Consider the following 13,013-nt stretch of genomic DNA (forward strand, 5'->3'; position numbering starts at 1 on the left):
ACAGCTACCTAAAACTTAGTTTTTCTAAAGAATTAAGAAAATCTGTGGCTCTTCAAACCTTTGACAAATAGCTGGTAGGTAGTATTTTGGTGCAAGTCAAAGTGTGATTGACAGTCGAATCTTTGCTCTTGGTGTAGGCAGTTCTGGGTACGACTTTAGAAATGTCTCCTTCTCTATTACTAGGCTGTAGGGAAACAGTTCTACAATAAGGAATGCAGTGAATGAAGCTGTCTTTCAAGGTTCAACTATTCATTTTCTAGGCAATTTTATAAAATGTTCCCAGGTAAGAACTCAGAGAAAACTACTTACAAACTGTGGCGTGCCAGACTTCTGCACCTATGGGAGGAGAATCAAGAAATGAGAACACTGGAAAGACAAGACATACATTTTATAATGTGAGCAGTCTGATCTTGTTGGTTGTGATGAGCTGAGCCTGGCCAGGGTCTGGGCCATTCAGGCCCACTCTCTGCTGGTGTGACACACAGTGATTCCTGACTGTGCTATGGAGGTGGAAAGGGCAACTCAGGCTGGGAATGAACTCTAAGAGCCCTATTGATCTGAGTCCTTTATCCTCCACTATGAGTGAGTAATTTTTCACAGGACTGCATGTGAGCTTCAAACACATTTAACTTGTTCTTTCCAAGTACCCCCAAAATGCTGATTATACTCTTTGTTGGTGAGGTATGAATATGCTGAGATTGGAAGACCTTACTTCTCCATTAATAGTAGCACAGATGCAATTTTTGAACTGCACTTGTTCCCAAAGGGAGAGAAGATGCATATGGAAGTTTATTTTCTAATGCACTTGGCTGGTGTATGATATTTGTAAATATCTCATGACTGCCCTACTTGATGGTTTAGAGTCAGACACACTTCATGTTCCATAGGAACGGTGGGTAACTGTCACACAAACTGAGAGGCTAAGCATCAGCCAACACTTGAGTGCCTACCCAAATAAGAAGTATATACCACAATTCTCAATTACTTCCATCCTAGCTTCGTACTAAAATCCTAATTTTAGGGGGCAGCTGGCCTAGCAGTTAAGGTGTCGCTTGGGATGCCCATATACCATATCAGAGTTCCAGGACTGGAGTCTTGGCTGTGCTCTTGATTCTGTCTTCCTGCTAAAGTGCCCAAAGGAGCAGCAAGTGACAGCTCAAGTAGCTGGGACCCTGACACCCACATGTGAGACCTGGATTGAGTTCCTAGTTCCTGACTTTAGTCTGGCCCATCCCTGGCTGTTGTGGACATTTGGGGAATGGACCAGCAGATGGGAGTTCTCTATCTCTCTGCCTTTCAAGTAAGTAAGTTTTTTAAAATTTTAAGTAAAATGAAATCATAATATTAAAAAAAACAGCCTTTCTGCCACCTGATTTACATTGCAACTAAAAGAACACTTCCATACAGGTGGTTAAAAGATTTAATATTTACATTTTCTCTACTTATCGCTGTCAGCTCCACAGTGGATGCTTGGGTACTTTGTAAAACCTGAAGAAAAGATCATTTTTAACATCCATCAGAACATCTTTTCTAAATATGACCTGTTCAACATATCAAAAAATTATTAAAGGTAGTAAATATGAAAACATGCTTGAAAATTGTGCTCCAAAAATGCTCTTAACACGCCTGTCAATTGGGTGAACATTAAAGAGAGTACTATCTGGTGTCAACAAGAATGTGTGCAGACAGGCACAGGTGTTGAGAATGCCAATTCTTTTCATCTTTTTGGAAGGTAAGGCAAAAATATCTATCAAAACTTACAATGTAAATATCCTTTGACTCAGATATTTCACTTCCAATAAGGGATCTTACAAAAAATACTTCATGTAAAGGAAATGCCCCAGCTAACTAAAAAGAGTGCTTGTTTTGCTAGAACCATAGTAGATCTGAAATCATAAAGCCCTGGTCAATAGTAACATTCTACTACTCGGAAAAAATCACCTCCAAGAAACTACTACTCTAATAAAGGAAGTATTTATATTATTCTTATCTCAGTAGATGTTAATTTAATTTCTCCCAGTTTGTCAGAAACTATCACCCCACCCACCCACCCAAAAAAAAAAAAAAAAAAAACACCCTAGGGATAGGCATTTGGCCTAACAGTTAAGACACCTATGTCCCATATCAGGGTACCTGAGTGCAATACTCAGCTCTGCTCCTGACTCCAGCTTCCTGCAAATAAAGACCCTGGGAGGTAGCGGTGACGGCTCAAGTGATTGGGTTCCTGCTGCCATGTGGGAGACTTGGGTTGAATTCCTGGATCTAGGCTTTGTCCCAGACCTAGCCATGATAGGCATTTGGAGAGTCAAACAGCAGAGTAGAGCTCACTTTCTTTATCTCTCTGTCTCTCTACCTCTCAAATTAAAAGCATATGCCCCAAATTATGGAAGGGCACTCACCGAGCTGAAGCTAAAACCAATTGAGTGAATATTCACTTTGCCATAAATGCCCAGAGTGTCTATTTTCTCCAGACTTATCCTGTGGGCATAGAGGAGAATGTGTTTTCCATTTACAGCCACCTAGATGCACATAGAAAACACCCCCCACCAAAAAAAAAAAAAAAAGTAAGTTAATAAATTCTTATCCAAAAGTAAATGTTCTCTTGAGTTTAGCTTTATACCTTCCTTCCATGATTCTAAATACACATCTGACCAAACTGTGTTTGAAAGCAACCACAACGCTATTTCTTAACTTCTGGGCTCTTGATCTGAGTAGAGGTCATAGACCACTCTTCCCCAGACAGACTAAGCATTTCTGAATATATGTACATATCCATGTGTGCACCCACAAGTATACCTGAGACATCCGGGTTCAAAGATCCCCCATCAGTCCCTGCACAGGTGCCCTGAGGCCTTTGTGAGCTCAGGTTAAAGATCCACCCTGCCTGTTCTCCAGTTTCCTAGAGGACCACACTCTGAGATAGTCACCTACATGGTAGGCACCCCATGAATATTCATTGGATTTACTAGATGGATCAACATGGGCAAGTTACCCAACCTATTTGAGGGTTGGTTTTATCATCTGTAGACAGGAACAGTCTCTACCTCAAGGGCAACGGTTACAAGGAGATGACCAAGTAGCTTCTGCAAGTTTTTGGTCAGTATGCCCGGCTCCTCTTCTCTTCCTCCCCAGTACCCGGTGCCGTGTTAAGTTATGTGCAGAAAGCACAGCAACAAACAAAAGGTGTCTGACTCAAGGAGCTTAAAATCCCATCAGCAAACCACAAACACAATAACACCAGTACACTGTTAAAGAGTGTTTAACAGTAAACTGTTAAAAAGAATGATACAGGCACAATTGCTCAAAAGCCCACAGACAGGACGGGTGAATGGAGCTGACGAGACTTGAGGGACATTTTCCAATGCAAACAGTGTCCTTCAGGACAAAGGAATCCGCACCAGACACGTGAGTCCTGGCTGGAATCGGTGTGAATCTCCAGCCTGGGAAAGCTGGGCTTGAGGGCCAGCAGGTGTGAGAGCCTCTAGGACAAATTCTGCCTCACCTATACACCCCAGGTGCGTAAAACATTCCACAGAGCTAGTGATAGAACTTTCTACATGAAGGACTTCTAAGATCCCCTATGGATCTAAGCTGTCGTGATGTCATAGAATTATGTGGGTCAGAACTTAACTTTACCAATCCCTTCTGGTTTCTACACTGGGGTTCCCCGTCTGTCAGTTCCAGATCCTCCACACTTCGAGTGGTGGTGATCATAATTTACTTGCCCACAATTAACATATTGCTTTGTCAATTCAGAATTCAGCCCTGCCAGCAGACGTATGATCCAATGAAAAGATCTAGCCACACCGGGCCTGTTTTACTACGTGGCAACGGCTGGCTGGACAGAGCAGTTACGTCCTACCTCATGGTTAGGCCCAGTCCTACTACAGAGAAAAATGACAAAGCCAAACTATTTCTCAAATGTAATAAACAAAAGTGAAAAGCCCACCTGCGTGCTCATTCTCACCAGCGTGGATTCAACTTGTCCTTCCCCAAAACCTACCTGGAATTTTTCCTTCAGCACCATGATCACAATTTCAAAAGATTTTTCTCTATTGAAAGGCATGTCGTAGGTGATCTCTTCCCATCCCCATTTTTCATTCATCAGAGTATTGCATACGATGCAGCTGGTCCTTTTGAAACGAGGATTGAAATGAAAGGCCACATCGGCTCGAGGTTTCACGCTGCTGCCACACTGTAAATCCACTTGGAATCTATGTGGGGAAAGACACATGCAAGCACTCAGAAAGGAGGCCCACCAAGCACTGCGCTCCACGCCCAGTGATTTACAAGGCTCCCTCCTCTATTCTCTCACTAAAGGCCTAGCTGTCTCATCTTCCCTTCTTCTGCGTCTCAAGTGGGTCCAAATCTCCACCAGAACAAGAACCCACTTTTTCCACCGTTTTTTTGCAGGTAGGGCTGCCTTTATAGTCAAAGTGCTCCCAATAGATGCATATTGCCTTAAAAATCAGTACACACCTGCCTTATGTCTACTCTGGCTTCTCCCCCACCACCACATGCAGCCATCCCGCTACCAGAACACAACACTAAGGGCAGGTGTCCTAGTTGCTGAGGATTGTGAGACGGCGGCCCTCGACCCTGGGGAGAGCAGTGGAGAGCTGGAGGAAGCCCACTCCTCCAGTAATGTGATGGAGTTGACAGAAAAGATCTGGGCCACCTCCTTGAGACTGGATCGTCATATTTCATTTAACAAGTGTACACTGGCTCATTGCCCAAATGGCTGCAACGGCCAGGGCTGGGCCGGGCCAGGCCAGGCCAAAGTCAGGAGCTTCTTCCAGGTCTCCCACACAGGTGCAGGGGCCCAAGGACTTGAGCTATCTTCTGCTGCTTTTTCAGGCCATTAGCAGGGACCTAGATCAGAAGTGGAGTAGCTGGGACTCAAACTGGTGCCTGTATGGGATGCTGGCACCACAAGTGACAATTTTACCTGCTATGCCATAATGCTGGCCTCTAAAATAAATCTTCAGAGATACTGTGGAGAATGTTAGACTGTATTAGACCATCCCTATTAGCTGACCACAATTCAGATATAGAAAACAACTCAATAAAGGATCCCTATAACCTTTCTACAGTCATTCATTCCCTTGTCCTCAGCACCCTGAACAGAGCTGCTGATGAAAGCATGGGCCTCCAAGAGTCCCAGTGGCCTCCTCCACATTATTTTGTTGTTGCTGTTCCACAATCACAAACAGTGCATTCACAAACCATCTACCAATGGTTTTACCTGTCCACATCACAAGGAACATGTCCACGTATCACAATCAACGTTCCAGGCTCCAACTGCTCAGGAATGGTGCCAACATAGGGGATCATCTAGGGAAGAAAGTTTAAACAAATGTGCATTGCCATAACCAAAATTCTAAGCAATTATAATCAAAACTCAGTCATCAATCAAAAACAACTACATCTTAAAAGGCTGTATGAAAACCTGCTCAGAATCCAGCATTTTCCAAGCCATTTTCCCTATTCAAACAGCTACCAGTGAACAACATCGCTAGAATATTTGCAGATATCAGTTATCAAACTCAGGGGTTGGCACTATGGCGTAGTAGGCTAAGCCTCCACTTGGCGGCGCCAAAATCCCACATGGGCACCATTTTGTGTTCTGGCTGCTCCTCTTCTGATCCAGCTCTCTGCTATGGCCTGGGAAAGCAATTGAAGATGGTCCAAGTGTTTGGGCACCTGCACTGACATGGGAGACCTGGAAGAAGCTTCTGGCTCCTGGCTTTGGAATGACCCAGCTCCAGCTATTGAGGCCATGTGGGGAGTGAACCAGTGGATGGAAGACCTTTCCATCGTTCCCTCTGTAACTACCTCTCAAATAAATAAAATCTTAAAGATATGAAACTCAGATTTTTTTTATAAAGACACAAGAAAAATACTATTTACAGTATCTTTTATCTGACTGAGGGTTTTCTGAAATAAAACTTCCACTTAATATGGTAACTCTGAGAGTAGAAAACCGACCAACTGAAATGTCATGCTACCCCATCCTTTCTCCTACCTTTCTACTTAAGACAGTGCTGATGGAGACAATGCCAAGCACTCACTGCCTCTGCAGGTGGCTCTGAATGAAGCCATTCCCCCACATTAAGGCTCAGGAGCCTGATCTTCCCCACTGGGTTCCAGACCACACCCAGCCTGCACTGTGAGAAAGCGAGGAACTGCGTGATGGCAAGGACCCACCCTGGGTCCCTGTGGGTCTCTCAAGAGACCACTCAGCAATGCTGGCTCCAGCAACAGGTTCTGGCCAGTACTTAAGCCTCAACCTTCTTGTCTGGGACCTGAGATACTGTCGGCTTTTGTCATTTCCCTACCCCAGAGATAACTCCACTGCCCTCCTGACTCAAGGGCTAGGGACCTATGCTTTGTGGCTGAATTTCCTGCATCACAGCAACCTCCACCCACTCTGGAGCCTCTGACCAGGACATGCAGGCCAGATCTCATCATGCCTCTGCCCAGCTCATCCAAATTATGACACAAATGGCAGAAACTATCCTAGGCAGTTCTGATGACAATAAATAAAAAAGGAGAGGCCAGATAAGATTGTTAAATTATCTTTTGATGTCATTTTTCTGGGTTTTCTTTTCAAGATTTTATTTATTCGAGAAGTAAAATCACAGACAGTGAGAGGGAGAGAGAGAGAGTCTTCCATCTGCTGGATACCACAAATGGCCACAATGGCTGGAACTGTGCCAATTAAAAGCCAGGAGCTTCTTCTGGGTTTCCCATTTGGGTGCAGGGGTCTAAGCACTTGGGCCACCTTCTACTGCTTTCCCAGGCATTAGCAGAGAGCTGGATTGGAAGTGGAGCAGCCAGGACTAGAACCGGTGCCCATATAGGATGCCAGCGCCACAGGAGAAGATTGTTTTAAGTTGGAAGCTCATAAGCTGAAAAGCTTAGCTCAAACACAGTCTCCTCCATGCAGCACTTTTCAAACTGGCTGATTAGTCAGCTTCTCAGCGGGGCTATCACTGCACTTTGGATTCTGTTTGTTTGCACACTGCTCTGCCTAGAGTGCAAACTGCATAGGGCAGAACTGGGTCATTACCTTTACCTCCTCAGGGCAGAGGTCAAGAGACCATCCCTACACGGTCTACACTACAATATGAAAGAATAAACCCTCACCAGCTTGGGAACTGGACACTGGCAGGCCTCACACCTGCAGAGACAACCAGACAGCTTCTCAATAGCACCCTGGTGCTCTTATGCAATCCCAGGAGAAATGGAAACCATTTATCTACTTGATGTTGTGGCAACTGCTATGAGCCCATCAGACCAGAAAACAAAAATTACAAAAGATTATACACACTGACTGCGGCTAAACATCACAGTGGCTAGTTTTTGAAAGGCAGAGAGACAGATCTTCCACCTGCTGGTTCTTTCCCCAAATGTCTACAATAGCTATGGCTAGACCAGGCCAAAGCCAGGAGTACAGAACTCTGTTTGGATCCCCTTATGGATGGCAGGGGCTAAAGCAACTGAGTCATCATCTGCTGCCTCCCAGGTATGCATTAGCAGGAAGTTAGACAAGAACTGGAGTAGCCAGGACGTGAACCATGCACTCCAACAGGGGACGCAGGCATCCCAAGCAGCTACTTAACCACTGTACCAAATGCCCACCCTTAAACTGGTATTTTGGGCCACAGCTACTTCCAAGAATATGCAGAAGCATTTTTCACAGTATAAATTTCTTAATAAAAGATGACTTTCTTTAACTTCAAATTTTATATAATATTTTTGTTTTTTAAAACTCAGATGTTAATGATAAAAATATTAGTGAGACAGTAACCTATAAAAGTATATGTAAGATCAATATGATCTCAGCCAAGTTAATAAAACAATAAATATAACCATTAAAAAGAGAATACTGTAAAGAAACAAACCAAAAATCTTGCAATAGTTTGCATGAAAGATGGAGTTATAATTTTCTTCTTCAAAGATTTTTATAGTTTCCAGAAATGTATAATAAGCATTTATCTTCTTTATAATCAAAAATATTTGTAATTGTACATTTAATTTTAGGGTTGAAAAGAGCTTTTAGAGACCAATCTTTTACCAGCACTGACACTTTGCTCACAACTATCAAGTTGTTACAGCTGGAGAAACAAAGAGGCTGAGAATTTTGGCCATTGTTGCTTTGCTGTTTGGAAAAGAGTCTAAATTCTATTAGGAATATTCAACTTGTTTGGATCAATTGTTAGTGAGACAAGCTGCTCTACAAGCCAATCATTTAATTCAGGACTATCTGTCTCTGTACTGAAGAAGAAGAGAGGCATTCTTTTCTAGGCAACTCCAAGCTAGATGCTTTGATCCTCCACAGATAATTAACTTACATAAAAAATTGAAATAAAATAGAAGTATGATCACATTAGAGACAACATCGTAAGGTTAAGCCAGTTAGGTTTGATGTCACTTGCCGATACATCTTGGCTGATTCACACTGCTTTGCCTTTTTAATGATTACTTATTAAAAGCTTGTTGCATACAAGGCTTTCGATTAGGCAGACCACAGCTGGAAGGAATATGAGACTCCTGGGACAGACATTTGGACTACAAGTTAAGCTGCCGGTTGGGAAACATGCATTCCTTATCAGAGTACCTGTGTCAAGACCCAGCTACACTCCCAATTCCAGCTTCCAGCTAATGTATAATCAAGGAGCAGCAGGCAATGGCTACAGTAGTTGGGTCTCTGCCACCATATGGAGACCTGGATTGAGTTACTGGCTCCCTGCTGCTGAATGGCTCAGCCCAGGCCAGTGCAGACATTTGGAAAGTGAACCAGCAGAAAGGAGTTCTCTTGCTACCTTTCAATTAAGATTTACAAATTATTGGAAAAAAATAAGAGACCTGTCTGTGAGGAGCTTATAATACAGTTGGGGAGAGGTCACTCAGGAAAAGCAAATCGCAGTGAAAATGCCCTGTCTGGCTGTTGAAAATGAGGATCCTCTTCCACATCTGGAAAACCCCCTACCTCAAGAACATCAGGCCTCATCAGGACTACAACAAGGGTACGGAGTATGATGAAGTATGTCAGTCAGAACCAGCTCAGACCTCAAGTTAGACTAGTGACAAGATGCCACAATGATGCAGTAGTCCCTCTGGCAAGCTGGCAGCAGCTACATCCAAAGTCAGAGGCAGCAGTGGCAGTGTGGTATGGGCTGCACCACCCATAGCATGGTTTTGGATCGTGTTTGTGGCCTTGTAGTCCCCAAGCCTGGTTCTTCCATCCTGCCAGAGATGCTGAGAACTACTCAGTATCATCTAACAAAGTCCTTATCTGCTTCAACTGGAGACTGGCTTCCACTGCCTCCAACTATGAACCCAGAGCAGCTCAACATCTAAAACAAGATGCAGTAAGTTAGAATCAAACAAACGCTTTGGGAAAAGGTGATAAAGAATTCTGACTGGGGTAGCCAAAGAAAGTTCATGAAGGAGGTGTGATCTGAGTTGTATATAACCTAGCCAGGCATGCAGAAGGCAAAGCCACTTCAGGCTGAACTGGCAGCTTACCAAGGCAGAGAGGCAGGAAAAGTAACAACTACATGAGCAACAGGAAGTTGTAGGGAAATGCTGAAGGGAGGCAGCCTCAGGATCAGGTTGTAGAACGGCATGTGGAAGTGTCTGGGAACAGGACAGTGAGGGGAACTGGAGGTCAGGGGCCATCTGGGAGACTGACCCTTCTAGCAAGCCCGGGGGCGGGGGAGGCTGTAAGGACAAGATTTGGACAGATGGCAGCGGATGGGGGTGGGGAGGAGAGGAGAGGAACAGACACAGGAGATGTTTCAAAGGAATTATCTACATGGGGCCATCAAATAAATGATAAAATTTGGAAAGAAACAGGTTTCAGAAGGAAGATGATGAGTTTGGTTTTGAACTTCTAGGGTCGTGGCTTGGCAGGACATCCCAACAGCAAATCCACGAAGAGTCGGAGATTCACCATCAATGAGGTGAATGACCTCATCAGGACCATCGAGGAGGTGAATGGCCAGAACTTATATTTTAAAGTCAGAGCAGGAAGGCAGGCATTTGGACTAGCAGTTAATACACCAACCAGGACACCTGTATCCCATATAGGAGTGCCTCTCAGCTCAATTCCCAGCTCTGGCTCCTATTTCCAACTTCCTGCTAATACAAACCTTAAGAGACAGTGGTGAGAGCTCAAGTAATTGGGCTCCTGCCACCTACGTGAGAGACCTGGATTGAGTCCTAGAGTCCCAGGTTCAGCCTAGCCCAGGGCTGTCCCAACCATTTAGTGGGCACTGAAGGGGTAGACCTACAGATTACAGCTCTCTTTATTTCTCCATTTCCCAGCCTCTCAAGTAAAAATAAAAATTTTTTAAAAAAATTTATTTGAAAGGCAGAGTTATAGACAGAAGGAGAGACAGTGAGGAAAGTCTTCCATCTGCTGGTTCACTCCCCAAATGGCCTCTGGACCAATCCAAAGCCAGAAGCCAGGAGCATCTTCTAGGTCTCCCACGTGGCTGCAGGTGCCCAAGCACTTGGGCCATCTTCTGCTGCTTTCCCAGGCCGTAGCAGAGAGCTGGAAGGGAAGAGGAGGAGCTGAGACACAAACCGCGCCCATAAGAGATGATATGGGATGCTGGCGCCACAGGTGGAGGCTTAGCATGCTACACCACAGCACTGGCCCCAACAAATTTTTTAAGTGAGAATAGGAATGTTATAGATAAAGAATAGGAATGAAATAGATAAAGCAATTGAGAGAAAGTCAGAAGTCAAAGTCTCTGTGGTTTCTGAAATTAGGAGGCATGCATAAAAGAGTAATCATATCATGCCTGACTGCTGCATTAAAAGGCTAGTCTCTGGCGCCGTGGCTCACTCGGCTAATCCACCTGCGGCGCCGGTACTCCGGGTTCTAGTCCCGGTTGGGGCGCCGGGTTCTGTCCCAGCTGCTCCTCTTCCAGTCCAGCTCTCTGCTGTGGCCAGTGAGGGCAGTGGAGGATGGCCCAGGTGGTTGGGCCCTGCGCCCGCATGGGAGACCAGGAGGAGGCACCAGGCACCTGGCTTCGGATCGGCACAGCACCGACTGTAGCGGCCATTTGGGGAGTGAACCAACGGAGGGAAGACCTTTCTCTCTCTCTCACTAACTCTGCCTGTCAAAAAAAAAAAAAAAAAAAAAAAAAAAAAAAGGCTAGTCTCTGCCTGGTGCCTAGGAACTTGGGCTGCAGGAGGATACCCACTACCCTAACTGATAAACATGGTTTCCTTTAGGTAAACTGTTTATGTAAAGAATATGGTGATGCTAGTCACCTTCTTCCCTTCTAGGAGTCTGGAAGTTAGTATGTGCTATACTGAGGGTGCCTATGTGACCAGGTTCCCTATAAAATCACAGAGTCTCTGATGAGTTTCCCTGACAGACAACATGCCACCTGTATATTGTGACAACTCACTGCAAGTGATCTAAGCACATTCTGTGAGACTCCACAGGGAAACGACCCTGAACCATACTCCATAGGCCTTTTCCCTTTGCAGCTTTGCTCCACATCCTTTTACCGCAATAAACCATATTAACAAGCTAACTGTACTGGTTAATCATCAAGATTGCGTGTGGTCTTGGCAACCTCAACACGGGGTGGGAGGAGAAAGGAAAGAAAAGGATCAGTCAGGACAGGGAAGTGAGGTCATGGAAGTCAACGGATGACTAAATTCCAGTAAGAGGACATCTGAGAATATCTTTAACATGGAAAAAGCTAAGGAAGAATCAAAGAAATAAAAATCATGAGATATGACCCAGTGATTCCATTTTTATAGATTTATCCTACAAATTACTAGCACATGTGCACTAATGTGTTTATACAAAGATGCCAACCACCCGTACACAGCACTGGATACATCAACAAATAGGCCTGTAACAGAGGATTGGTTAAATACTTACAGTACTTACTTACATACTTACACAATGGACTAATTATGTAGCTATTAACATGAGGGGGTGGGCATTTGGTCCAGGAGTTAGACACTGGTCGAGATGCCCATGACCCCTATCAGAGTGGCTTTGGGAAGCAATGGCAAGGACTCAAGTAAATTGGGCTCCTGAACTGAGTTTCAGACTCCCAGTGTTAGCGCTCTGGCCCAGCCCAAACATGGAATCAGGACTGTCGCAGGCATTTGGGGAGAGTAGACCAGCAGATGGGACCCTGCATTATCTCTCTTTCTCTCCCTTTCTGTTTTTCTCTGCCTCTCAAATAAACATACATGTTTTCAAACATAAAATCAGTGAGGAAGTTCTAAATGAACTGGCATCTCCAAAATATGTTAGAAGCCGGCACAAAACAGTATAAATGGGAAGAATGATACATGCAGGGAAAGAACAGGATATATAAAGGATATGTGCAACACACACACTTTGGGATAGTCACAATGTATCTCAGGAAATATACAAAAACCTAGTAAAACACCATTGCCTCTGGCGGGGAGAACCGAGCACTGGAATAGAAGGAAAATTTAAGTTTCACTGAAACCTTTAAATATTGTTTCCAGTCCAAAAAGTGATTGACACATTATCTTTAGATTTTTTTAAAATAAGAATTAAAAAAAGAAAAAGTAGGTCTTGACATAACTATGGTTTTAAGTTGTGAAGACAGATCATCTTCAAACTATTGGGTGCGTGGTAACGCGGGAGGTGGTAAAAGCTATTTGGCTCGAGACAGCAATGGACAACCACAAAATTGGGAAGATGCTTCGGGAAGTGAGATGCCGTGTCAGCTCTGCACTCCCAGTCCGGAGGGACTGGCAAGGCATGGAGAGGGCTGGGGACCCACAGCAGGTGAAGGGCAGAACATGGTGAAAAGATCTAAAAGGGATCCGTAACGACAGCAAAGACATCAGAAAAGAAGTTAGAGTTTTCTAGCAAACAGCAAGAAATTAAGAGAGCCAAGAATTGGAGGGCAGATGAAGAAATGGTAGACAGCAGAAATGAACTCTGCCTCAGCAAGGCTGTCAGCAACAGGAGGAGAACCAAAGGCGGGAAG

General features: G+C 44.4%; 1 protein-coding gene across 6 annotated transcripts in view; it reads right to left on the bottom strand.

Annotated features, from left to right (window-relative positions):
* The window catches only part of LGALS8 (galectin 8), a 30,029-nt gene that overhangs the window by 11,859 nt on the left and 5,157 nt on the right, over nt 1–13,013 (bottom strand). For 2 of the 6 annotated variants that reach the window (XM_051820768.2, XM_017347710.3), the window contains exons 3-8: nt 5,246–5,334; nt 4,004–4,214; nt 2,400–2,519; nt 1,432–1,488; nt 310–336; nt 59–184 (exon numbers count right to left, since the gene is read on the bottom strand). In XM_051820768.2, coding sequence (XP_051676728.2) covers nt 59–184; nt 310–336; nt 1,432–1,488; nt 2,400–2,519; nt 4,004–4,214; nt 5,246–5,334 — 630 coding nt within the window. The remainder of the gene's footprint in view (nt 1–58; nt 185–309; nt 337–1,431; nt 1,489–2,399; nt 2,520–4,003; nt 4,215–5,245; nt 5,335–13,013) is intronic. The other 4 variants (XM_070055576.1, XM_070055577.1, XM_070055575.1 and 1 more) reach the window with 3 other exon arrangements.

This window comes from Oryctolagus cuniculus, chromosome 13 (assembly GCF_964237555.1).
Source record: "Oryctolagus cuniculus chromosome 13, mOryCun1.1, whole genome shotgun sequence".
NCBI lineage: Eukaryota > Metazoa > Chordata > Mammalia > Lagomorpha > Leporidae > Oryctolagus > Oryctolagus cuniculus.